Here is a 27,881-nt window from a genome sequence, read left to right on the forward strand (position 1 = left end):
ACCTCAAAATTTTCAAATCAATTCCTGAATCCATTACTTAAGGTGGAGGATCTCATTAATCGAGTTGATCTATCTTGGAACCTGGATTTACTCAATGCATATGTCCGCCAGGACGATGTGAGTACTATACTGAGTTTAGCTATCAGTAGGAATCCTAAGCCAGATTCTTATGGTTGGCATTTTACGGACCATGGTAGATATACAGTGTAATCTGGATATCGTACTGCGAAATCATATCCTGACATGGGTGAACCAATTAATGATATGGGACCAAATACCAAACCTTTATTGGCACAGTCTTGAAAACTGCAGTGTTCACCAAAATTGCAACACTTTGTCTGGCAAATAATTTCCGGTTGCTTACCAGTGTATAAGAATCTACACTCACGTAGTATTAATTGTGATACCCAATGTCAGTTGTGTGGAGCTGAAGTAGAATCTATTAATCATGTCTTTTTTGAATGCCCTTTCGCACTTCAAATTTGGGCGTTGTCTAATGTTTTGTCTTGCCCAGGGATTTTCCCGACCTCATCTATTTTTACAAATATGGATTATCTATTTTGGCGGCTACCAAAAGAACCAGATTCGAGCTGCTTTCCCTGGATTTTATGGTTTATTTGGAAAAACCGGAATGGAAAAATTTATAAGAATCAGACAAGGGATCCTTTTGAGCTCCTCCGAACTGCGGAAATAGAAAGTGTTATGTGGGCGGATTCACAGACCAAGGAATCTCCAAATGAGGGGTCGTCATATATGATATAAGTAGGTGTCATATAGATGGAGCATGGAGGGCACAAGACGTGTGCACAGGACAACGATGGGTTTATAAAACAGGTGGATCAACTGATACTATGATGGGTGCCATGTCTATTCGCAAAATTTTATCACATTTACATGCTGAATGTGAAGCGTTGATATGGGCGATGGAGTGCATGAAGACCCTACGAATATCAGAAGTGGTGTTTGCAACCGACTGCTCTCAACTGGTGAAGATGGTGTCTACACCAACAGAATGGCCGGCGTTCACTACACATATGGAGGAGTTTCTGCGATGTAAGGAATTTTTTCATCCCTTTACTATTCAGCATATTCCGAGGGCACAAAACACAATGGCAGACAAGCTAGCACGAGGTGCTAGAAATCAGCCTGCAGCTATGGTTTATGTTGATTCGATTCCCCCGAGGTGGCTCTTGGATCAGGAATCTACTTAGTTTCTCTTTAGCCTTTTGTTGTAAAAAAAAAAACTAAAAAAAATTTGATAGTGATATTCAACATATAAATATATGCAAAAATACCCTTGTAAACATCCGATTAACCTTTTTTTTTTCTTTTCTTCTTTCTCCTTCCTCACAAGTCCATGCTCTGTTATGACGAACAAATAAATCCGTGTTTTTCCTTTTGCTTATATTTTTGCCACTAATATTTCTGTGTTATCATCTTCTCCAATGGTGTTTATCTGATCGTAACAGTTCTATGAAAGCCAAAGAGCAATTACCTTCATATTTTGTGAAGTAGTGTTTCAGCTGTTGGAAAGCTTTTTTGCATTCTTCGGTCCACTCGAATTTCTTATTCCCCTTCAATTTGTCGTAGAAAGGTAAACACTTATCCGTTGACCGCGAGATAAAGCGATTGATCGTCGCGACTCTCCCGGTCAATCTTTGTACCTCTCGCTTCGTTCTCGGGGATGCCATCTTGATCAGCGCGGTGATTTGTTTAGGATTGGTCTCGATTCCTCGTAAAGTATCGAGATACCCTAGGAATTCTCCCGATGTTACTGCAAACCGACATTTTACGGGATTAAGTTTCATATTATGCAGGTTTAGCCTTTCGAAGCATTCTTGGAGGTGAGTGATATGATCCTGCACTTTGACGGATTTCACGAGCATGTCATCAATATACACAGCCATTGTTTTTCCGAGTTATTCGGAGAACATACGGTTGACGAGTCATTGATAAGTCGTGCCAGCACTCTTAAGACCGAACGACATTACCCTGTAGCAGTAAGTGTTGCGGTCAGTAATAAATGCAGTTTTCTCTTGATCATCAGGGTTCATCATGATTTGATTATACCCGAAGAATGCGTCCATGAAGGACATGAGTTTGTTCCCGGCCGTTGCTTCGACCAAGCGATCGAGGTGTGGCAGTGGGAAGCTATCCTTTGGACATGCCTTATTGAGATCGGTGAAGTCGACGCACACTTGCCACTTTCCATTTTTCTTTTTGACAACGACTGGGTTAGCGAGCCAGTCAGGATATCTCACCTTTGTTATGGATCCGACTTTGAGGAATTTTTTTACCTCGTCCCTAACCGCACCTGCGCGTTCGGGTCCCAACTTTCGTTTTTTTGTTTGACAGGTTTGAAAGTCGGGTCGACGTTCAGCTCGTGGCATGTTAGCTTGATGTCAATCCCCAGCATGTCTTATGCGCCCCATGCGAACGTGTGCAAGTTCTTTTCCAGACAAGCTATGAGCTCCGTTTTTACAGATTCGCTCAGGTTTGCGCCGATTTCCATGCAGCGATCTGGGAATGCTTCGTCTAAGCATACTCAGATTACGGGCTCGCATGTCAGCTCGTTTTTTGCTTCCAAAGCTTTTGCTGACCGTGATTGCCAAAAGATTTTGGTTTTATCTTATTCTAGAGCGTTGTCAACGACAGACAATTTCTTTTTCTTTTGAGGCGGAAACTCGGCCGATGAGTTTTTTCGCTTTAATTCTGCAGCGAAGCAGACTTTTGAGATTCTTTGATCTCCCCAGATGGTCTAAATCCCGCGAGGGGTTGGGAATTTGAGGTACATATGGTATGTTGACAGGACTTCTTGCATGGAATTCAGCCATGGAGTTCCTACGATCGCGTTATACGATGTGGGTCGATCAATGACCAAGAACTCCACGATTTTCGTCATGCTGCCGGCTTTAACCGAGAGGTTGATTGTGCCGAGAGTCATGGTAGCTTCCCTCGAGAGTCCTACTATCGGGTTTGGATCTTCCGCGATTTCGGAGGGATTTATTTCCACTCTTTCGAGGGTGTTTTTGAAGATGATATCAACCGAGCTTCCGGTGTCAACCAATATCTTTGCGACATCGATATTCTGTATTGTCAGCTCAGTTACGAGGAGATCGTTGAGAGGTTTAATCGGATCAATCGTTGCTCTTTCCTTGAAGGCGATGACATAGCTACCCGTTTGATTAGGCATATCGTGTCTCAGTTGTTCGGTGATTTTAGAGTTAGAGAATCCGACCCCCCACCCCTCCTTCTAGCGCCAAACTGTGGGAACCAAAATCTACACTGTCAATTTTCTGTAAAATAAGGAAAGTTAGGAAACCCCTAATTTTCCAGAGGTCCCGGATTATCTGCGAAAACACACGAAAAATGAAAGAGACAAGGACAATAGAATATTGAAAGTAAAATGCACAGAGGGGTAGAATTGATTGATAAGAACAAAGTTACAGGATTTTTGAGAGACAAGACGGACAGAGTTTTGCTAGCTAAGTCAGTCCCAGAACAAAGACGAAAAGAGTCTAAGTAAAAATCGAGCCGCCTAAATTCTAAGTTTTCTAAGCTAGCCGCGTTTTTTCTAGGTCTAAGAATCTCTCTCTCTCTCGCGCCCTTCGCCTTGGCTCCTCTTATATATGCCTTCTAAGTCGGTTTTCACTTCCTTTTCTGCCCCTAGGTCGAGTTTATCTCTTCACGAAAATATTCCTTTTCTTTCTGATCTTCATCATTATCCTGGAAACTTCACATTATCTTCCGATTTCGTGAGATTTATCTTCCTCTGCAAGTAAAGATAGGCCGTTATAGTATCGTTGGGCTTGGCTTTGTTTACGAAATCATAAGTGAGCCTTTAGCTGTGTTGTAGGCCTCTTTGGGCCGTTTTCCGACTTTAAGTATTTTTTACGATTTCTTCGAAAGAACGGTTCTTGACGCGACGTCGGTTTTCTGAAGAAGTTCACACTCCTCGTAAGTTAAACGAGTATATTGTTAAGCCAACCGTCGTCTTTTATATGAGAGCCGTAAACTTTATTCGGAAAACGAGTTCTCACGGTTCTTATTATAAAGCTCCAATGGTAACTCCGATCGATACGAAACGAATGATTGATCTAACGAGGCTCGGTAAAGGGCATGAGGTCCAGTCCACGGCAACAAGAATTGATCCAACTCGCCAAATGGGCGAACTGGATGGTGTGATGGATCCAAATCGCCCATTTGACGAGTTGAATGGTGTGATGGATCCAACTCGCCCATTTGGCGAGTTGGACGGTATGGCCGATCCAACTCTCCCATTTGGAGAGTTGGACTGCTCGTCTGATTCCGAGATCCACTTTTTCTTGATTCTTTTGCTTCGAGAACTTCTGTTGAGAGTTTGTCGAGAAAGCTTTCGTACAAGAATCCAGTTTTAGACGTTGATTTCGAGATAACCGTTTTTTACCCCAACAATAAGACTCATGAAATAAATCAATATCAGTAAACCTTCCTCCCCCCCCCCCCACACTTAAACTACATTGTCCCCAGTGTAAATTCAGTCGGAGGGATGGTAATACCTAAAGCAAATGGACTCAATTTAACAAGTAAGAACGATATACTAGACCGGAATATATGTCGATCGATATTCGTGGCAATTGTCTACTCGGATCTGTTTTTTGTTTTCTTTTACCAGAAAAAAAATTCAAAAACTAACATAAGTACTAAACTAATCAAAACCAATAAAAATTACCTAATAGTGAGTTGCCTCCCATTCATCGTTTTGTTATAGTCATTTAGCTTGACTTTGGAGGGGATTTTTCTAGTAATGTGGAAAGCATGTACTTTCTGGTAAGCAAGTCTCTATCTCTTCTATGCTCTTGTGGAACCATGTATCAGTGAAGTCACTCATTACCTTGTCTCCTATGTGCCATTTGTCTTTTATTGTTGTAGTTGTATTCTCTATCTTCTGCAATCTGTCTCCAAGACATTCAAGTTTGAACTGATGTCTTACAAGTGTGGAGTATGTTTCATCTAAGAGCTCGTCTTCATGGTTGATTGTATCAGATATATATGATGTAACTTTTGTTACTAACTTTCCTCGGTCTGTTGGTGTGGCTTCGTCAATTGATGTTCTACTGTGACTGTCGATCGATAGTTTGATGCGTATGTCAATCGATGTCGATGCCTCTGGATGACTCGCGATGCATCTCGGAATCTACACTATCTCCCTCTGCATTGGTTCTGTCTGAGAAGTCAAAGAACTGATGGTGATGTCCCAAGGGAAATAGATGTCATCACATCTCCTGTCAAGGGTGTCTTCTGATTCTCCCAGAGTCCCGTAGATTTTTTCCACCATCTGATCAATCTCTGCTATGGTGTAAAAATCAGGTTTAGACTTCGTCGGATTGATGGTGATTGGTCATCGTCGATCGACGATGAGATGTTTTTGTCGATTGATGCTGGTGTAGTTGCTTCGGCCACATAATGTGTCTGCATTCTAGCTATGTCTTGCCTCAGCTCATGCATGAATGTAGTCAACCAACTAATGTTATCATTCAATGGGTAGTAGACACCATCAAGCTTCATCTGTAAGTCATCTTCGTTCTTTCCCTAAGCTCCACAGATTCCATAAAGCATCCTTGGTGTAGATCTCTGGTAGTAGCTTGTCTGTGTGATTGACCTTGCATTCTCTGGAAGACATATGTATTTGTGCTCATCCATTGAGGCTCTTTCCATAAGATTTCTGATATCATCCTTGGATACATGGATGATGTGTCCATCTACACCTCGTGCACGTCCGTTTTTATCTCTGTAGACTCCATACTCATCCTTCTGTTCCCAGTAGAATCTCCTTATTCTATCACGGTCGTAGGCTATTTTTCCAAACTCCAGACGTTTGTCGATCGCTGGTAACTCTCATGTCGATCGATGATCGAGTATGTTGACGATACTTTGGCTTGAAACGATCATCTACTCCACCAGCTGTGTCATAGAACTCGTTTGTAACTCTCTGCTGGTGCTCTGAAGTGTTGCGTTGTTGCATGAAGAGATTTTATGCTCCGTTAGCCATCTAAAGGATGTCTGCAATGTCCTCTCTGGATATTTGTAGAAGTCGTCCATCCATTGCTCTTGCATGGCCTTCTTGGTCCCCAAACTCATCCGGTGTTCGATAGTCATTATTTTGTTTAGCTTTTTCACTTACTTTGGATGGTGGTTTTGGAAGTTGTCGATCGATGGGCGTTTAGCTCTGGTGAGGGGACGATAGAAACGAGTGCCTTTTCCACAAGCTTCTGCAGAGAGTGAATCTGTATCTGAACGTTCTCAGTGGTTGAACAGTTCCTCGGTAGTGAAGCCTTCATGCAACTCATCTGCTCGTGGCTCATGTATTATTATTTCTACTGCATAGCTCTCGTGATATTGATCATCTGCCCAACTTCCAGTTGAATAGTTTTCTTCTTGTGCATGGTCAACTCCATTGTCGATCGATGTGTAGTTGGCGATGTCGGTTGATGCTCGTGTACGGTTTCTCTGGTGATAATGAGTGTCGATCGATGTGGTTTAACCTCTGTCGATCAACGTTGCATTCCTTATCCTATAGGAATGGTGGAGAAGTCTATATTCTTCTGTAAGAAGAGCATGATACTCTATAGCTCATTCCTCCTCGTAATCCTCATCATACTCCTTTGTCTGCAGATTATCTATGTCTGACGGTGTTGCAGTGTCTACTGCAAAAAAGGGATTGTAATAGTCATTCTCCTAACTGTCAATAGAACCTTCTGGAAATCTTCTATGACATCGTCTGAACTACTATTGATCGATTCTTCGAGGTGATTGTCGATCGATTTATGATGGTTGAAACTGTCGATCGATGTTGTGGTGTGAGTCTCGATCGATTCTCAGTACGATGTTTCATACTCAGCTCCACAATGACATGCTGCTCTGAGTCATGGATCATCTTCGATTCTTCTGGAGGATTTATGTGGCTTTATAATTGGAATTGGATCATAGTAGAAGTGCGGGTCTATGAGCGTCAGGCACAACTGGTTGGTTTGGATGTTGCATACTGCTCCTACTGTTGACAAGAAATCTCTTCCAAGTAATAAAGAAGAGTTCTAGTTCAGCTTGATATCCAAGATATGGAAATCTACTGAAACTATGGCATTACCAATCTGGCACCTCAAAGTCTCTAATAATTCCTCATGAGTTCTTCTGAGAACAATCCACAAAAGTGAATGATTCCTTGGAAGGCTCTACCTTCAGACCTAGCTGGTCTGCCATAACCCTAGGTAGAATGCTGACTGATGCTCATGTGTCATATAATGCATGTGGAAACTCAATACCTTTCACCAGACATGGTATTGCAAACTTCACAGGATCACTCTTCTTCTTCAGTGTAGTCCTATTCTTCATCTTATCTTTGACCTGATGGAACATTCTGTACTCTTCAGCCTCCTTGGTCTCTCTGAAGAACATCCACAGTATGTTGGTAACGTAAGCTTCCTCGAAAGGTTTCTCCAGTAGAATCCTAAGGACTCTCTTAAGAAAACTTTCCATCTCTTTCTCATTAGCTCTCCTCTTTAGATGCTTAGCAACCTTTTCCTTTTGTTTCCTCAAGGTTCTCCCCATAGTAGCCTTATCAACTTGCATAGGTTCTGGTGCATCTTCTGAATGTGTACTGGTGGTCTCTGGTAGGTTAGCTAAAGGTTTTGGTTGTGGCCTGAGTGCATTGATTCGTGCGATGTTGATCTTTGGCAACTGCACTCGGAATGTGAGAGCCGCTCGTGATTGATGGGTGCTGAAGTTTGTCGATCTGTGGTGGTCTCTCGATTGATGGCTGCCTCATTATGCTGATTGATGTTGACATGAAAAGGGCTGGGTGGATGTGGGTGTCTTGCTGCGAACTCCTCGTGGGTCACGATGCAATCGACTTTGTAGGTTTCGTCGATCGATGCTCTGGAAAGCTTGTCGATCGGTTCTGGTTGTGAAGTCCGTCGATCGATGTTCGAAGTCTAATGTCGATCGAAGCGATCCGCCAAAACTCATCGAACTTTCTACTTCAAAATCTCCTTCTTCCAGCCTCTCATGCTTCACCACTTGCCAAAAATCATCATCTATGATGGCATTCACGTGGTGTTTCATTGCATCATCTCATGTCCCCCTTGCTAATGCTTCTTGCCACTTAACAACTTCTCATGTTTGAACAACCTGCATCTCCAGCTTCTTCACATGAGTGCTCAATGTCTCAAACTTTGTGTTCAGATTTTTGTAGAGAGAATCAATCTTCTCATTGAAATCCACCGTCAGGTTCTGCTGTCCTTCAAGGACCCGATCAATCATTGCTAATATATTGCTCTCCTGAGTTTGTGGTGGTGGTTTCTAGTAAGATGAGTTTCCATTACTTATGTTGTTGTTGCTACTGTAGTTTTGGTTGTAGGGTTTCTGGTACTGCGAACTCTGGTTGAATTTACTCATCTATCCATTTCCATAGAAGTTTTTCGTTTCCACTCTGGTTTCCAGACCTCTGGAATCCAGTTCCACTGATGAAGTTCACATCCTCCTCTACTTCTGCTTTATCCTCTGTATCTACAGCATATGCATCCTCTACTAAGCAAACCTTCTTCCTGAGAAGCTTGTGAACACTGTCCAATGTTGCTTTCACCTCGTCCATCTGCTCCTTCTCAAGGATAGCTGCAGATTTCCTTCTCTCAAAATCAGTGTTTTTGATGCTATTGATGGATGCCAAGTTCTCAATAAGTCTCACAACCTCATATGGATTCTTAGTGTTGAAGTTCCCTTCGTTAGACGCATCAAGATCCATCTGATATTGCACTGTGATGCCTCTGAAGAAAGTGCTGAGCAGCTGCACTTCATTGAATCCATGGTGTGGACAATCTCTTTGGTAAGACTTGAATCAGATCCAGGAGCTTCTGAATGACTATGTAGGCTCCTGCGTACAACATGTTCCTCATCAAAGAATTTATGCATGAATGTGTTCTTGATGTCGGCCCATGATGTAAAAGATCCAGGTGGCAACTGCTTAAGCCAATGTGAAGCCTCTCCAGCAAGTGAGTACTTGAAGAGCTTGCAGAACAGGTAGTCCTCAGGGACTCCATTGACCTTGATAGCAGATATAAGATTCTCGTACCTCTCCAGATGGGTCATAAGATGCTCGTAAGATAACCCATAGTAAGGTGTCTGTCCCACGAGTGTGTAGTACTGCGGCTTCAACTCGAAATCGCCTCTCTGGATAGCTGGAGGACGAATAGCTAATTTGTTGGCATAAAACTGATCTGGACGGTTATAATCAGCCAACGTTCTTGGTCGAGCAGCCTCATCTACAAGGATTACAGTCCCATGAGCATCTATCCTCTGGCCTGCTGCATTACGCAGATGGCCTTCATGGTCATGCAGGTCTCCATTCACATCTTGTACAAGAACAAAATTCGCAGCCATTACTCGAGGCTCGGTATCGATCGATGTTCGGGATGAAGTATCGATCAATGTCGGATGGAAGATATCGGTCGACGGAAGATTAGCTTCGGTCGATGGTGGTGAGCGAGTGTGGATCAACAAAATTTGTGTCTGGGTCGACGGTGGTTGGCAAGTGTCGATCGACAAACTATTGTTGTTGTCGATCGATGAGGAGCGTCTTCCTTTACGGATCGAACGTTGCACGCTTGCATGATCTGTTGAGAATAGTAGTGGTGTTTCTTTGTTACTTTTGGTATTGCTGGGCATACACTTGAAAGACAAGAAAAAAAATTTATGTCAGAAAGAGGTTTAAAGAAGTAACCTAGACTAAATCAGACTAGATCCATAGGCGATCAAAGCTCCCCGGCAACAGCGCCAAATTTGATCTCACTCAAATTACCCTAAGGAGTGAACTACTGTCTCAAATAATATGTTCAATTGTAGTACTTAGGGATCGAATCAAGAAGGAGCTAGGGAACCTAATAAATCTAATCAGAGTGATTAAGCTAGGTTGATTATGTTTAAATGTAAATAGCAAGCTGTGAGCAAAGTAGTTGCTCGGTTGGTTTGTTTGGGTTTTTGACACTTAAATGAAATAGCTAGACTTCGGGTTTCTATTCAGGTAATCATGATTATAATCCTACAGATGCTTAATAGTTGTATTCATGATATAATAGAGCTCAATCAGTTGAGAACAAACCGATCAGCGTTCGCTTTCTAGGTTTGTCTATTGACCAGATCTAATGGTCTCAACAGTAGGTCGGACCAATTAGAAAGTGTCGATCGATGATTCTAGAAGAATATCGATTGATATACCTTTTGCACCGTCGATCGATTATTCTATAAGAATATCGATCAACGCACTCTTAGTCAAGCTTTACGCGCGATTTGAATAGTGCTCACTAGGCTTACTAGATCAGCTTTCGCCTTACTCTAACAATCCTACCTCAACTAGGACGGATTCAGGGTGAAATTTGTACCTACAATGCCTACATCAAAGTTCTAGCTAGCTAAACCAAAAACATGCATTAATGACAATCCTATTGATGAATATCACAACTAGCAATCTATAGTTGGGGCTAATCCCTCATAACCTATTTGAACCCAAAAACCTAACAGTAGAACTACTCAGACATAGCTAAGCAATTCATAGAAACAATAAGGTATAAAAACTGCATAGATATAGAATAGATAATAATGGAATTCCAATCACAAATCTCTTTGGATCTTCTCTCCAACTATACTAAATCCTAGAAAACCTTTTGTTGTGAAAACAAGAGAACAAGAAAACACACTTTGCCTAAAAACATATTGGCAAGCTATAAATATTAGGTTAACAACTCGTCAGGAGCAATCTTGTAATTTGGTGAAGTCTTGGACTCTACGTCGGTTGTAACCAAATGGGTTTATGCGCGCTTCGCTATCAATCGATGTCACAAGACATGCATCGATCGATTATTTTCTCTGAATGTCGACCTCTGGTCTTGCTCGATGGTCAGCTTGGATGTTCAAACAATTGGTCACAGAACCAAATTATTAGGGTTTGCGCCATTAATCAAACAATTTTAGACGCTCTCTACCTATGAAAAAACAAAAGTAAAGCGCAGCTAGGTCCTAGATGAATTATATAATTTTTATGTCGTTACTATTCAAATTTGACAACAGCAAATTAAAATACTCTACCCTAATAACATCCATGTAAGTTTCTAAGAAATTGTGTTTAAGAAATTGTGTTGCCAATTTCTTGTGACTTACCTAGAAATCAAACGGCAAAGCTGGTTGGTTTGCGTCAAATCAAACCCATGATATTTTACACGTGATTTTGACTTGTATTTTTTTATTATAAATACATAGAAATTTACAGGAAACTTTCACTTGTTCTTTTAAAAATAATATTCACTAGTTCACAGAAAATACTCTTAATAATATCGACACACACTTGTCAATACTGAAAAAAATATTTCAAGTTCAACAATGGAGGCTTCTTGTCTGAATAGAACTTCAAACAAAAATTTGTCTTCTTTGAACAAAAAAAAAAATTCTCTTCTAAACAGTTAATTTTTACTTCTGTAATTCTACACAATTATTTTCTTGGTTGGTTACAATCGAGTGAACTTTTTTTTTTTTGTCAACTTATTTTCCATTAAAACCCATAAAGGGTACAATTTGGTTTGGTACAAATTGGTTTGGCTAAACCACAAACAACATAACGATATAACAAAATAGAGATGATAAGTTCGAGTTTTATCAGTTGCGTAAAGAGAATTTAGCAACTAATTTTTGTTTCTGGCTTTTTTGAATTAAAAAGAAAACTTATAAAATAAAATCAGTGAGAGATGTCGTAACATTAACGTCCATCACTTTAAGATATCTCGTCTGTAATAACATTGTTCGTTTAATTTATATTCTCCTAATGACCACGTGAAAACAAATTTTAATTGTTCGTTTAATTTCATTGTATATTACAAATTTCACACAAAAAGAAATTCTAATTTAATAAACTTATTGGTGCGTTTACTTTATGTTCGATGAATCATGCATCTTCGGTGGGTGACATGGACCATGGCGTCATATCCATGGGGTAACTTCCCAGCACCCTTAGGAAAGACGTGTACTCCTGAACCTCTGAAAGCGCGTTCTGTGCACGCGTTTCCGCCATGGACGCCTCGAAATCAACGTAGAACATATACTCAAAGTTCTTCGCCGTCCCGAAGCTCCCGTCTCCGACAACCCTGAGAGGGCGGTTGTGGTGCGGCCGCGACTCGATCTTGGTCAAGCTGATGTTTCGGAAAGCGAAGGCGGAGAGGACTTTGAAGAGGACACTGGTTCCTTTGTGTTCTTGAGCCGCAAAGACGATGCTAGTTTTGAAAGGCCTGTCTGTGCGTGGTATAATTGGTTCACGCGCCAACATCAGGAACCGCGTGACGTTTCCCGTGTCGTCTTGTATTCCGTCAGCTAAAATCTGGAGGTTGTAGAGCTCCGCGGCGCGTGTATTGAGTAATATATAAGGGACTTGGGCCAATCCACTAATCGCCAATTAGTTTTAAGTTGGAAGTCCAAGAAACTTATCATGGTATCAGAGCGGGCCCAATACCCTGACCCATTAATCCGGCCCGGACAGTGGCCCGATCATCCCATTAGCTGATGGCCCATAGAAGGCTCAGTTCCGCCGAGATCGCTAGAAAATAAAAGCATGATTTCGGAGGGGGTATGATGGATTCTGCGAGATTAATGGTTATACGCACCATTATCTCGAGGGAGGGTATTGGAGAGAAGATCCCACATCAAATATATGAAAGGGACTTGAGTAATATATAAGTGACTTGGATCAATCCACTAATTGCCAATTGGTTTTAAGTTGGAAGCCCAGGAAACTTATCATGGTATCAGAGCGGGCCCAATACCCTGACCCATTAATCCGGCCCGGACAGTGGCCCGATCATCCCATTAGCTGATGGCCCATAGAAGGCTCAGTTCCGCCGAGATCGCTAGAAAATAAAGCATGATTTCGGAGGGGGTATGATGGATTCAGCGAGATTAATGGTTATACGCACCATTATCTCGAGGGAGGGTATTGGAGAGAAGATCCCACATCGAATATATGAAAGGGACTTGAGTAATATATAAGTGACTTGGGTCAATCCACTAATTGCCAATTGGTTTTGAGTTGGAAGCCCATAATAAACCCAAATTTATCATGGTATCAGAGCAGGCCCAATACCCTGACCCATTAATCCGGCCCGGACAGTGGCCAGATCATCCCATTAGCTGATGGCCCATAGAAGGCTCAGTTCCGCCGAGATCGCTCGAAAATAAAGCATGATTTCGGAGGGGGTATGATGGATTCTGCGAGATTAATGGTTATACGCACCATTATCTCGAGGGAGGGTATTGAGTAATATATAAGGAAACTTTTTAAGACAGTTATACTCGGTCGAGCGAGTCAATTACGACCTATATACCCGGTCGGGTAGGGTTAATATTAATTAGGGGTTTAACTTATTAGGATCTGGGCTCTGATACCATGATAAATTTGGGTTTATTATGGGCTTCCAACTCAAAACCAATTGGCAATTAGTGGATTGACCCAAGTCACTTATATATTACTCAAGTCCCTTTCATATATTCGATGTGGGATCTTCTCTCCAATAGCGTGCGCTCGCCACAGCTGCAGTGTCATGGAGGTTGTTAGCGGCTATATACTCTGCTGCAGCCGCCGTATCGTGGAAGGCCTCACGTGCCGCGCGTGGGGTGAGGTTGTCGAGTGATCGTTCTGTCTGAGCCAGCGCCTGTGGGTGAGATATCACTCGCGAGACGCAGTCTGTTCGGACACCCGGAAGCGCGAGGAGACAATGGTGGACTGGAATCTGAACTTCGCCGACGATGTGGAGACGGTGACGGAGGAGGAGATCGTAATTCCTGTGGATTGAACCACCGAGTGAATTCTCCACGGGAAGAACGGCTCTATCGGCAATCCAAAGCTCCACCGCCTGAAAAGCGACGTCGAATTGGTCGCATGGAATGGCTTCGCAATTTGGATATGCTTTTCCGGCGGCTGCCTCCGAGTAAGCTCCGGGAACTCCTTGATAAGCTACTCGGAGGTTAGACCCATGCAACGGAGCCGGAGATAGATCGGTGATCGTTAACGGTTGAACCTGGGATAGTTTTCCGTTGGTTGTCTCGACGGGAACGAGGCTGAGATCGACGGAGCCGTTCTTGTGACCATTAACGACGGCGATTTTGTCAGCTAAACCACCGGGATCTTCTACAGAAGCAACTTTGCTTGATAAAATGGCGCTTGAGCTTTGCCAATCTGCTCGGCTCACGGAGACGCCGTTGCGGAAGCTGAACGGCATCGACCTGTAACCGCATAGGACATTCACGCGCTTTGACATCCCGTTGGTGGGACGTGCAGTACTAGCCGTCAGATTTGTTGATCGGAACTTGAGATCACACGACGTAGCGGCTTGCATTTTGTTAATGATGGTAAGATGATAATATGAATTTAAGAGTAAACTGACGGCGCATTAACGATATTAAGTTTTGAAGCTTTGAGTTCTTTCGTATGAAAGAGAAGCCCAAGCTGAGAGAGAGTTGAGAAGATGATTGGTGGTCTTATAACATTTAAAACTAATTGAAGAAACTTTTTTGTTTAGAAAAAAAAAGTCTTGAAGCATTGTTGAGGAAATTCCGTAAAATTCTTCACCTACCACAAGGGCTGTTTAATCGAATTGCACACCTTATCGAATTCCGTAAAATTCCTGAGAATTTTAGGCCCTGAAACCTAATTAAGGACAAGCGCGGAGGTGTGGATAAAGTTCTTGTTTCATCTCAATATTTGTTCGGGTTATTGTAGTTATGAATTTTACGTTTTGGGTTGATCATTGTTTTTCAAGTTTTTTTTATTGTTATAGGGTTAGAGTATGATGATGAACGGTGTATGCATTGTTCTTCACTTATGAAGGACTAAACTGTGTTAATAATCATGTGATTGATATAGTTCGTGATGTTGCTTGCTGTGTCACTGAGACTTATTATTTGTTTGTCTTTTTAATTTGTTTATTGTACTATTAAGAGTACATAAATTATATTAAGGTTTTTGAGAGTACCTTTTGTTAAAAAAATACATGTCAACGCATAAATAATCTTTAATTGGCCACTCATAAGCAGTCGAATATATTTCATTGCAGAAGGTCTAGGCTGCATACTTCCATAAACAATGATCACATCTCCGCTTTGTTTTTGATCCATCTGTGGAGACTACAAACACATGTTCTTCTATTTTGGAGCACCAGCAAGCAAATGAGAAGAGACGTTAGCATCTATTCTTTCAAATAGAGACCAAAACATCCCATATTTATCGTGATCCCAATAGCCTGATACTTCCTGAGTAGTGATCATGTGAGATATCTGATCAACATGTTCACGAGTAAAACCAGAATAGTTGTGAACCAATCATCTATGATCAATGCTAAATGCTAAGTTCATCATACCATCTACATATTTGGCCGACGTCGCAGATATTGTTTGCTACTACCTCGGAGAGAATCTGATGAATGATCGAAGGAGGGAGGGAAGCCAAATTCAAGTTCTCCATGTGTCTTCCTAAACTGTAATGAACAGAGAAAATAAAATGATTATTAGTGAGAGATATATAAGTTAATTTATTTGGAGGAGGTGATAAAACCTTTGATTTAGTGATCCTCTAACATACAAAACTTTTCTCCAGAACAGTCGCCTCTTTTGGAGATAATTATGATTACATTTGTCTATATCTTCTGCCTGTAATGTTTAGTCAAGTCACTAAATTTAAACTCCACTCCATTTAATCCTCTCCTTCTCTCCCATTACATATATACAGTTTGCTCTCTCCCACTAACATTTCTTTGCAAAACATAACACATAATTCACCGAAAAGCAAAGAAACGACACATAATCTCTCAGGTTTCTAACAATATGGCACACTACAATATGCTTGCTAATGTTGTGTATAACACTAGCATCACGTCATGGCATTTTAGAGTTAAAATACTCAGGATCCATTCTTTCAGATCCTATGTTTCTGGTTGTGGATCCAATTGGAGTTATATACTAGTGGATGAGGCTGTATCTGTAAAATCATTCTCTTAATTTTCTAATAAAATGCAACAATGCAAACTAAAACTTGATTATGCAGGGAACCAAGATGGAGATGACCGTTTATTCTGGTAGTGCATATAGATTTAGAGACCTAGAGAACCAAGAGGGATACTGGGTTGAAATATTCGGGTAGAAATTGATCATGTCTATCAAGGTTTCAATACAACAAACTCACGATTCAAACTATCGGCTACGCCTGATAATAAATTACACATCATCGATCCTCTGAAAAATCATCATTACATGGAATTCAAATGTATTCATGATATCCCTCATATCAAGAACATAAACTATCCCTTGGGTACTAACGCCAACTACAAAAATATATTTCAGATAATATATATGTAAGTAACATAAGCGAAAACACCTATCTTGTAGATATAATGGGAGTGGTCTTCAACACGGAAGTCCATTTCGATGACTCTGCAGGACCAAAGATGGTATTTTATATAAGGGACAACATGTAAATAGAAAGTAACATATGATCACGACCAAATTTTTACATTAGTATAATTGACATACAATGTTTTATTCATAATAGCGAGAGTGAGATAAAATGTGTGGCAACTGGCGGTCATGCTAATGCCTTCCAGGATGGGTTTGAAAACATGAGGGGTCGTGGAGAGGTGATTTTGGTCCTCAAGATGTGGAGAATCCGGAGGTTTATAAGTAAGTGTATTATATTATGTGTTTAGTTTTAATTGAATAAAAATTTTCCTAAACTTATATATACAAAATATTTTGATGATGATGATAAATGGCTTGAGACCAAAGGTAGATTATCTGACTTCAGGTTCAACCCGTGTTTGCCGGAGGTTGAGGAGTTCAGGCAATCACTACTTAACAGTGACCCTTATGTTCGGAGGCATGGGGGCTATGAGGCCTTTGTAAAACTTGTTGTTCTCTATTTTTTTTTTGTTGTGTTTTATGTGAATATATTTTTTTACACTTAAAATAAAACTATAATGAAATCTAAATCAATATCTTTGTTGGGCAGGATTTTAAATCTTATGAGATTGCATTGATTTATTTTTTGGTTCAAGGTGTATAATCATATGATATGTTATGAATAATAGTCAATGGCTCAAACATGTATTATAACATTGAACTTAGTGAGACAGAATGATACATAGAGATTGAGAGAGAATTACTACATACTTATACACTAAAAATAATACATATATATGCAATATATGAATCATGTTAATGCCCCGCACATGCGTGCATGCGGTCTACCTAGTTATCTATATATTTGGCCCAGTACTCAGAACAATTTCTAGAGTTCATGTAGTTTTTTTTAATTTTTAATTTTACAAAATTTATCCAAAATGATGTTGTTTGATAAATTAATGGATGATTAACACATTTGACGGTCAATATATATAAGAGCATGATTTTGAGAGTTCACCTAGTATTTAAAATTTGTTAATTTTAGATAATTTATCCAAAATAACGTTGTTTGATAAATTAACATATGACTAACACCCTTGACGGTCAATATATATAAGAGCACGAATTTGAGAGTATATGTAGTATTTAAATTTTTTTAACATTACATAATTTATCCAAAATAACACCGTTTGATAAATTAGCAGATGACTAACACCTTTGACGGTCAATATACATAAAAACATGACTTTAAGAGTTCACGTGGTATTTTTAATTTTTTTTAAAATTTTACTATGGAATATGCACTAATATAAAGTTTAGGAATGAAAAGACACAACGCTTAAAGTTCATGTCATATTTTTTTAAACTTTTGATTAGTTCAGTATGGCATACCCAGTACTACAAAGTTCTGGAAGCAAAAGACACGACGCGTATACTTCAAGTTAAAATACAGCTTTTTCCTGTACAAATACACACAAGTATTTGCAAAGCCTAAAAGCATTTCTACAAAAGACTCCAAACATATCTTTTCAATGCTTGTTATTTTTGTTAAATATAAAAGTAGACTTCACAAGTCACAATACCCAACTAGAGTTTATCACACAAACCTAACATGGTTTTCTTCATTCAAAAAACTAAAAAGAAAGCTTAAAGAAGAATTTTTTTTCAAAGTTCACCGTCCGTGCCCATGGAAAATCGAGTGAGTTACAAATGTAGAGTCGTTGCCTGAGGAAGAAGAGTAAGAGGACGTAGAGAAGGTGTTGGTAGTGTGAGAAGGAAGGAGGAGGTTAGATCCAATAATGAACGGAGCAAAGGACCCAATACCAGGAGAGTTTACGGAGATATCAGGCAGCTTTAGGCTTTCATTCAAGTATTGCACAACTTCTTCCATCGAAGGTCTCATTTCCGCCAAAGCATTCGTGCAAAGCAACCCAACTTTCAGTACCATTTCGACTTCCTCAGATGAGATTTCACCTCTCATTCTAAGATCTCTTGCTCCGAGCAAAGACGCCATTTTCCAGCATTGGCAGACCCACTTAACTAAATACCGTCTTTCCTCTGGCAACGCAGGGTCAACTGGTCTCCTCCCACATGTTAACTCAAGTAAAAAGGCACCAAAGCTATAAACGTCGGTTGCAGTGGAAGCTCTCACTGTAGAAAGCTCCGGGGCCATGTAGCCAATGGTTCCCACAGCGGCAGTTGTAGCTGTGTCTGCCCAATCATCATGGAACCTTGCCATACCAAAGTCTCCTAACCTTCCGTTGAATTCAGCGTCTAACATAACGTTAGAAGCCTTGATATCCCGGTGGAGAACAACTTGGGGAGCTCCTGTATGCATGTAACTGAGAGCTGAAGCTATGTCCTTGATTATTGCAAATCTTCGACGCCATGAGAAGGGCGGTTTATCGTCATGGAATAAGTATTGGTCAAGACTACCATTGGGCATGTATTCAGATACCAGAAATAACTCACCTTTTCTTCTACAGTAGCCAAGAAGTGGGACAATATTCTTGTGTTTTAGATTACCCATGCTCACGATTTCAGCCACAAACTGCTTCATTCCTTCATCCGCGCTGTGGGACACTCTCTTCACAGCTATTTGTCCATTGCAAGGCAGAGTTCCTTTGTACACTTCTCCAAAACCTCCTTTTCCAAGAAGTTCATCCTCGTGAAACCCTTTGGTCGCATTGTACAGAGTTTTATAGGAGAAGCGGTGTGGACCATATTCTTCTTCCCATTCCTCTCTTACTTCAGCGTATTTCCTTCTCCTGTAGACAAAAGCTGCTACAAGAACAACCAAAACTATGACCGCCAGTAATATGAAGAGGAATATTAGCAGCTTCGATGGTCTCTCTGTTCTACATTTATGAGGAGGAACTCGAGGGAGTTTAGTAGCATCCAGGCGCTGCAATGACACACTGTTTCCACTAAAGCTCCATCCTAGTATGTATTGGTAGCTTATCAGTGTCCCTGTGGCTCCAGAGAACCCAATAAATATTTTTCTATCCGGGAAAATTTCTGAAAGGTTGATAGAGCTTGATAGAAGAGGCTGACTTGGCTTCTGATTCTTAAGAGGTGCCATCGAAACATTAAGCACGTTTCCTCTGTAGTCTACCCAGACTTGAATAGGATCTCCACTCGAAAGCTCTATGCTCTCGTTTTTACCTTTAATATCGGAAAAGTAAGCAGCGGGGGCAGATTCGATAGAGAAAAGGCTATTGACATTGATACCAACATGATTAGCATTTTTGTCATCAAACTCAGCGCTGAGGGCAGTATCTAGCTCAACAGCAACTAGGTGAGAAGAGGAGTTTCCTTGAGTCGAGATGTTAAAAAGTCCCAAGTACTGCGTAGCATCTGCATGCGAGAGATCTATGGAGGCAGATAAAACAAAGGCGATGCCATGACCACCAGATCCTGGCTTAGGAACCAGAGCACAGACAAATTGTGTTGAGAAAGAGAGTGATTCAGCTGTGAACTCAAAAGGTTTCTTGAAGAAAGCATGACCCATGCTCTGTCCGGATCCGTTGGTTAACTGCAACTGTCCTTCGGGAAGAACTTTGGCAACCCCATCAGTATAAAGCTCTGCTTGGTGAAAGCCGTTATAGATAAACCTCGTCTCCGGTTGGCTTGAGATGCAAATAAGATGAACACAAAGGATCATCCATATCATAGGCAATACGTGAGGCATGTGACAACAACAGATAATCTGACAATCTTGAACGAATCTTGTGTTCTGCAACAATGTCGCCTGATAGACTATATCTCCTACTGCAAAACAAGTTCAACTCAGATCTTCATAATATTAATTCCAATCTTTTTCACTGTAATATTTCCGAGTTGAAACAACAATTACAACGCATTTTCATTTTCTAAGAGACATCACATGTTAAAATAAATATTTACCACTAGTCCCTATGATCAATGCCAAGCCTAGTAACATGGAGTCTCTAGTTAATAAAATTTACAGGTCTAAATAAATACTTTCAACAGAGAAACATTTTGTACGAAATATTATATATATATGAATATATATGAATGGATATTTCTTTCTCATGATGTGGTCTTATGGTAATCTATTTTTTTTATTGAAATGGTTAAACTTAATGACACTTGGTAACCAATAAAATTTGTAAATAAAGGAGTTTATTTCCTAATGTTTTAACTAAAGTATAAGTGGCAAATGTTCTAGAAGAGAAAAGTGACTTGAAAGACAAGTCTAATGGAAAATGCTTAAGAGAACAAGTTCAATATATGAATCTAATGTTCTAAAACACTTCACACTTGTCTTATCCTAATGAAATGAGTCACCTTAAGCAAAACATTTGTCACTTACTCAACTTTGATGGATGGTTGAGATTAAAGGATAGACTTCCAAGAAAGTAAGAAAAACTTGGTGAAAAAGTTATCAAAACTTGATGAAGAAGCTAGGTCCCTTTCCCTACCTATAAATACATGTCTTTGCTCCATCCTAAAGCATCACAACAAAAACTAAGAGAAACACATAAAGAAAGGTGTAGGCAAGGGGAGAGAAGGCTTAACTCCAACTTAAAGATCAAGAGATCATCTTATGGAGAGAAGATCTAACTCCAACTTAAAGATCAAGCAATCATATTCCATGATCAAAACCGTTCAAGAAGATTTCCACAACAATGAATGGAGGTACTCCATAATCTCTCTTATAGTTATATTATGTGCTTAGTCTAGATGTTAAAGATCTTAGGGTTCATGTAAAATCAAGTTTACATGTGGTATCAGAGCTAATGGTTATAAACATCTAGCTAATCCGGAAAGTGTAATAGATTTATGATTTATAGAATTAAAGTAGATCTATACTTAAGTAATGAATTTTAGATCTAAATAATGTTTAAGTTTCGGTATAAAACCGATGAGATTTTTAAGAAATCTTGAACCATACATTATATGTATGTATTTTATTTCGATCTCTGAAATAAGAATTAATCAATGCATAAATATTTCTATACATCAATCGTATAGAAATTAAATTAAGTAATTTGTGCATGATTTTTATAAAATAATATTTTTCATAGAAAGAGCAAAATTAGAGTTAAAGATATCACCACAATGACTTTACTCTAAAATGATTTGAGAAATAAATCTTCAAGTAAGTATTTAATATTTTTAGTAATAAGTAGTTACCCACATGTAGATTATGTACACAAAATATGATAAAATACTTATAGAGTGTTTGTATTGTGTAGATTAAGTATATCCACATATAGCTTAATCTGAGTAATTCAATAAATCACTCGTAAATGTTATTGAATACTATGATTATTGATGAAAATATGGTTGCTACCCACAGGAGCACCATAATTTCTTGCCATAAGTATTTAATAAATATATGTGTTGATTATGTTTAAAAGCCTAATACAAACTTGAATATCTCAAAACTATAAGTTTTTTGCCTGAAAGATTGTCATATAAAGTCTTGTCTATTCTAGTCCTTAATGGTAACGACTTCTCATAATGAAAAGAGAAAGTTGAGTTCATATTGAGAGTACTATACTTGAATTTGACACTCCTCAGTGATGAGTCAAATTCACTAATAGTAGATAGTACTTCAGACGAAAATAATTTCCATAAAGTATAGGTGAAATTGAAATGACTGAGAATTATGATCTTAAGATGACAATAATTAGGAACATTAAAAAATTTCATATGACGGTTGAAAAAACTAAAAATATCTTAAATATATAGAAGAACGGTTTAAGACTGCAACCAAATCCTTAGTTGGGACACTTATGGCAAATCTTACAAACATAAATGAATAATGACATAAGGTCTATGCATGCATATTGCATTGAAATGACCTATCTTTCGGCTAAATTAAAGAATTCAGGAATGAATGTGGAAGACTAATTTCTTGTCCAGTTTATCCTGAATTTGTTCCTTCTTAGTATGAAGCATTCCCAATTAATAATAACACCATGTATGTAAGATGGATGTTGAATGAATCAGCTAATAAAATGGTTCAATAGGAGGATAAGCTTGTCCGTAAAGGTATTAAAGTTGTCTATATGTTCAAGGAGCTAGACCTAAGTAAGTCATAAAAGCCACCACCCATAATGTATATCAAGTAAATGAGAAGAAAAAGGCAAAGAAAGATGACAAATGAAAAGGTCTGAACTCTTTCAGAAAGATTGCGATAAAAGAACAAATAGTTCGAAAAAGGTAACCTCTTAAATTCCATAAGGTTTTTCGAATCTATTCTTATAATATTTCTTCTAAAACTTGGTGGATGGATAATGGTGATAATGTACATGTAATTAATTTCGTGCATGATTTATTTATTATCAAAACCCGTAATTTCAAGTGTAAACTAATTACTTATGGGAATTAGAGGCAAAGTGCTAGCTGGAACTATTTGCACTCCTCATTATGAATAGTAGATTTTGTTTGGATTTATTCCAAACACTTTATGTTCTATCTATTTTCCATAAGTTTTAGTTTCATTAAGAAAACTTGATAACTGGGTTTTAGAATTGACTTAAAGAGATGATTTTTTAATTTATTCTTGAACCCTAATTGAATAAGTTCAATAATATTAGTTGATGGCCTATATTAGCTAACACTGGCTCATCAATCTCTTAAAACATATCTGATTCTGCACATTAAAGGAAAATTAAAGTATAAAACATGTATTAATGATAAATATCTCTTGTGGTATAAAAGAGGTGAATAAATTTCTAATAAAAGAATTTAAAGGTATGTTGATCCATGTATATACCTCAAGATCAGTGGGAGTAAGCTCATATTTTTGGTTATGTATGTTGATGATAACTTATTGGCCATAAGTGATCTTGGTCTATTAAATGAGACCAAGAATTATCTCTCCTAAACTTTGCAATGAAAGATATGGACGAAGCAACTTTTGTGATTGAGATTGAAATTTTCCGTGACAGATCACTTGAAAGTTTAGAGTTGTATCAGAAAGCATATATTGACAAAGTTCTTGAGAGATATGGCATAATAATGTGTTCTTCTAGTATTGTTTTTATGCAGAAAGGTAATAAGCCTGATCTTAAGCGATGTCCGCATAATGAAGTGGAGCTTAAAGAAACGAAAAGTTTAAAATAAATTTTGAGATATCTAAAGAAAACAAGAAATCACTTGCTCACATATAAGAAATCAACACACCCACAGGTGGTTTGATTTTCAAACTCAGATTTTAATGGATACAATAGTTCTAAGCATTACAATTTTAGCAATGTGTATCTCATCAAATGAGATACCTTATTAAGGAAAGGCTTATAATTGTAATTGCTTTAAACGTCCAATAAGGCTGAGTGTGTGGCAATTTTAGGATGCTTCTATAAAGTTAATTATGATCGCATAAAAATCTTCGAGCTTGAGACTGTAAGTGTTCAACTCTTTATGTGATAATGAAATAGGCAATCATATTTGTAAGTAAGACATGATATCTAAACGATCCAAGTATGTATATGGACATTAAGATTGATATATGTCATAAAAGTAAGATTCTAAAAGAGAAAGGTTTGTCATTATGCATATATGCACTAAACTTATGGTCACAAACATATTTACGAAAGCTTTACATCCAAAGACATTAAAGAACATCTATAAATTATGGGTCTAATGGATAGCTATTAAAGTTGTTTAATTATGTTTAGCATATATTTGACAATATATGAGTTCTTAATGACTTTTGAATCTTGTAGATTCTGTTTTCAAAGTGTGTAAACACTATCGTTGTTGGACTACTGATAAAAGAAAAAGTCTTTAAACAAGACATAAAAAGGACCATTATGATAACTCCTACTTATGGTCTAACTATGATAGTAAAAAATTTAGTAGTGTATGGAAGGAATCATGTTGCAAAATAATATATGCCCGCCATGACTCTTATTGTTTGCTAGATTAGCTAAGACAATTATGATGACCAAATAAAAGCAAAGATTTAACAAATAAAATCGACCTTATGATTTTCAATAAGAAATCTTAAGAGATTTTACTAACGACCAAGTGGGAGAATGTAAGAAATTATATATATGAATGTATATGAATGAATATTTCTTTCTCATGATGTGGTCTTATAGTAATCTATTTCTTATTGAAATTGTTAAACTTAGTGACACTTGGTAACCAATAAAATTGGTAAATAAAAGAGTTTATTTCCTAATGTTTTAACTAAAGTATAAGTGGCAAATGTTCTAGAAGAGAAGAGTGACTTGAACGACAAGTCTAATGGAAGATGCTTAAGAGAACAAGTTCAATGTGTGAACCTAATGTTCTAGAACACTTTACACTTGTCTTATCCTAATGAAACGAGTCACCTTAAGCAAAGCATTTGTCAATTACTCAACTTTGATGGATGGTTGAGATTAAAGGATAAACTTGCCAAGAAAGTAAGAAAAACTTGATGAGAAAGTTATCAAAACTTGATGAAGAAGCTAGGTCCCTCTCCTCACCTATAAATACCTGTATTTGCTCCATCTAAAGCATCACAACAAAAACTAAGAGAAACACATAAAGAAAGGTGTAGGCAAGGGGAGAGAAGGCTTAACTCCAACTTAAAGATCAAGCAATCATATTCCATGATCAAAACCGTTCAAGAAGATTTCCGCAATAATGAATGGAGTTACTCCATAATCTCTCTTATAGTTATATTATATGATTAGTCTAGATGTTAAAGATCTTAGGGTTCATGTAAAATCAAGTTTACACATTTCAAAAGTTAAGGATAAAATTTCACAATGATCTATAATGGCTTTCACCAACCAACTATATTGGAGAGAAGATCCCACATCGGAAATATAAAAGGGACTTGAGTAATATATAAGAGACTTGGGCCAATCCACTAATCGCCAATTGGTTTTAAGTTGGAAGCCCAAGAAACTTATCATGGTATCAGAGCGGGCCCAATACCCTGACCCTTTAATCCGGCCCGGACAGTGGCCCGATCATCCCATTAGCTGATGACCCATAGAAGGCTCAGTTCCGCCGAGATCGCTAGAAAATAAAGCATGATTTCGGAGGGGGTATGATGGATTCTGCGAGATTAATGGTTATACGCACCATTATCTCGAGGGAGAGTATTGGAGAGAAGATCCCACATCGGAAATATAAAAGGGACTTGAGTAATATATAAGGGACTTAGGCCAATCCACTAATCGCCAATTGGTTTTAAGTTGGAAGCCCAAGAAACTTATCAAACTACTCTAGTGTTCATGAAACCAAGTAGAATTTAAGTGCAAGTTCATCATATTAATACGAACAAGAACGAACAGTCTTGATTAGATATATTGTAAAATCCTATTACTGAAGTATACTTGACATTCAGTTTTCTTCTTCGTCAAACAAAACAGTTATTAGTTATACATGGTTATAATACCGGAACTAAACGAGAAAATACCTGAATATCACGTGGAAGCAGTTCAAAAGTACAGGGCTGGTGCATCTCATTTGCTGAATTTTTGGAGAAGAACAACCATATATATATGTCGATGCAGGTCCATGAAACTGGGGAAATTCTATCAGAGTGAGGACTATTCTAACTAAGGAATTGTTCAACATGGTATATAGTCAAAGGGAATAATAGCATTTAATATTTCGAAGCAAAAAGACCTAAGCGAAGATTCCTTCGCCCCACCAGGTACGCACAATGAAGTCTAGTTGAGTGGAAATAAGCGCAGTCGCTATGCGTGGAAACAAACTGTGACATCATCTCGGACTGATTTGAATGGCAGAGATCGATTGGTGTAGTTTTCTATAGCATGTGGCTACGTTTAGTTTCATTGATTTAGGAATTTTTTTCTAAATATTTATATAATCTTCGGATAGGAAAATCAATAATAAGTGAAAGTAGACGATAACCCGTGCGCATAGGCGAATGTATTTTTTATACTAATGTTTATTCATTAAATTGTTTTAACATTTTGCAACACTATTATCTTTATCGATTAAAAATGACAAATACAAATGTTGGTCTCTTAAATGTATTATTATTGTTGAAGAGTTAACATAATACAGCTCATTTTAGTTATTTTCATTATTTCATATGCACAAAAAAAAAATTATGTTTTACGGCTGACCTGAATTACTAAAACCAGATAGGCAACATCGATTGTAAAATAACGAAGAGGGATTAGGTTTTCTTCTCTTGATTTGTTTACTATCAGTGATTTCATTTTCTACCTCTATAAAATTGTGCTTTTGTTCTTGTATTTGTTTCACCGATATGAGTTATGTTTCTTTTTTAAAAAAAATTCTTCTGTGAATTTGATGAATTACATAAGTGTTAATTTAAAAAGATGGACATTTGTAATCATTATTTCCACTCCGGATACATATTTAAAAATCAAATTTTTGAAAAAAATCACCGGCAAACTCTATTCACAGGTTAGTGTTCAAATCTAATATACCAAACTATTTTAGAATATAAGTGCATACTCGGAATATAAATGTCTGTCTATTATATATTCACAAGTTCGGTCTGAAATCATATAATTATATATCAACAAAATAAATTAGTTATTTTATTAACATACGCTTTTGAAGTTTAGTTACTTGATAGTATACCGATAAAAACTATATATAATATTTTACCATTCTAGTATATGTAAACTATGTATAAACTAAAAACTGTTTGATTTATTAAATGATAAAAGAGAAAACTGATAATAAATAGGTCAAATTTCTCATTCTTATAAACAAATATTAGACGAATTATCAAATCTCTTATTCTTCAAACAAAATCAAAAGTAGGTTATTGAAATCTTGTCATAATATTTCATTAAAAGCTTTTTAGGAAAAAATCAAGACTAAATTATTTAATCTGAATGAAAGAATATATATATATATATAGTGCTTCTAATATTAAAAATCACTTCGATTTGAAAAAGTGTATTTCTGGAATTATCAGGATAAAATAACATATTAAAAATTATTTTTATCTATAAAAGTATATACATTAGAGTAAACACATAAATCAAAACTAATGCTTTTTTTGTTTATTTACAATCATGATTTTGGTAAATAAATCAAAACTCATTTTATTTATTTTATATGGTGTATAATTAAAATTTAGTGATATGTACATATATATATAGTACATTTTAATATAAATATTTATTATTGACACTTCCTACTCATATGATTTTATTAACATTTGTGTATTCTCTGTAACAAAAATTTAAACTGTTAATTACAAAAATTTTAATGTGAGAATTTTCAAAAGAAATTTTAAAATTAAAATATTAAGATCTCAATAATTTTTCAATGCAAATTTGATATTAACATATTTTTATATAGTACAGAATTTATTTTAAATGATATATATATATATATATATATATATATGAATATTTATTAATGAAACTTCATATTCATACGATTTATGATCATTTTTATTTTACTTGAACAAAAAAAAGTCAAAC

General features: G+C 37.7%; 2 protein-coding genes and 1 long non-coding RNA gene across 6 annotated transcripts; 1 reads left to right on the forward strand and 2 right to left on the reverse strand.

Annotated features, from left to right (window-relative positions):
* Positions 1-11,809: 11,809 nt before the first annotated feature.
* LOC103873609 (arogenate dehydratase 4, chloroplastic) lies at positions 11,810-17,625 on the reverse strand. 2 transcript variants are annotated; one of them, XM_009152015.3, is made up of 2 exons: positions 13,589-17,625; positions 11,810-12,423 (listed from the first exon to the last, which is right to left on the reverse strand). In XM_009152015.3, the coding sequence occupies exons 1-2, from the start codon at positions 14,403-14,405 to the stop codon at positions 11,966-11,968; spliced, it is 1,275 nt and encodes a 424-aa protein (XP_009150263.1). In that variant the 5' UTR covers positions 14,406-17,625; the 3' UTR covers positions 11,810-11,965. The 2 variants fall into 2 exon arrangements, with proteins under 2 accessions (XP_009150263.1, XP_033129961.1); XM_033274070.1 differs by having other exon boundaries at positions 11,810-12,418; positions 13,584-17,625.
* A 360-nt stretch (positions 17,626-17,985) lies between these two features.
* LOC103873608 (probable L-type lectin-domain containing receptor kinase I.6) lies at positions 17,986-27,550 on the reverse strand. 3 transcript variants are annotated; one of them, XM_009152011.2, is made up of 3 exons: positions 25,859-27,550; positions 20,798-20,932; positions 17,986-20,232 (listed from the first exon to the last, which is right to left on the reverse strand). In XM_009152011.2, the coding sequence occupies exon 3, from the start codon at positions 20,150-20,152 to the stop codon at positions 18,134-18,136; it is 2,019 nt and encodes a 672-aa protein (XP_009150259.1). In that variant the 5' UTR covers positions 20,153-20,232; positions 20,798-20,932; positions 25,859-27,550; the 3' UTR covers positions 17,986-18,133. The 3 variants fall into 3 exon arrangements, with proteins under 3 accessions (XP_009150259.1, XP_009150260.1, XP_009150258.1); XM_009152012.2 differs by lacking the exon at positions 20,798-20,932 and having other exon boundaries at positions 17,986-20,229; XM_009152010.2 differs by lacking the exon at positions 20,798-20,932.
* LOC117126274 lies at positions 20,925-26,377 on the forward strand. The gene is made up of 2 exons (XR_004448817.1): positions 20,925-21,123; positions 25,812-26,377. It is a non-coding gene; the product is annotated as an uncharacterized LOC117126274 (long non-coding RNA).
* Positions 27,551-27,881: the final 331 nt, after the last annotated feature.

This window comes from Brassica rapa, chromosome A06 (genome assembly GCF_000309985.2).
Source record: "Brassica rapa cultivar Chiifu-401-42 chromosome A06, CAAS_Brap_v3.01, whole genome shotgun sequence".
Lineage (NCBI taxonomy): Eukaryota > Viridiplantae > Streptophyta > Magnoliopsida > Brassicales > Brassicaceae > Brassica > Brassica rapa.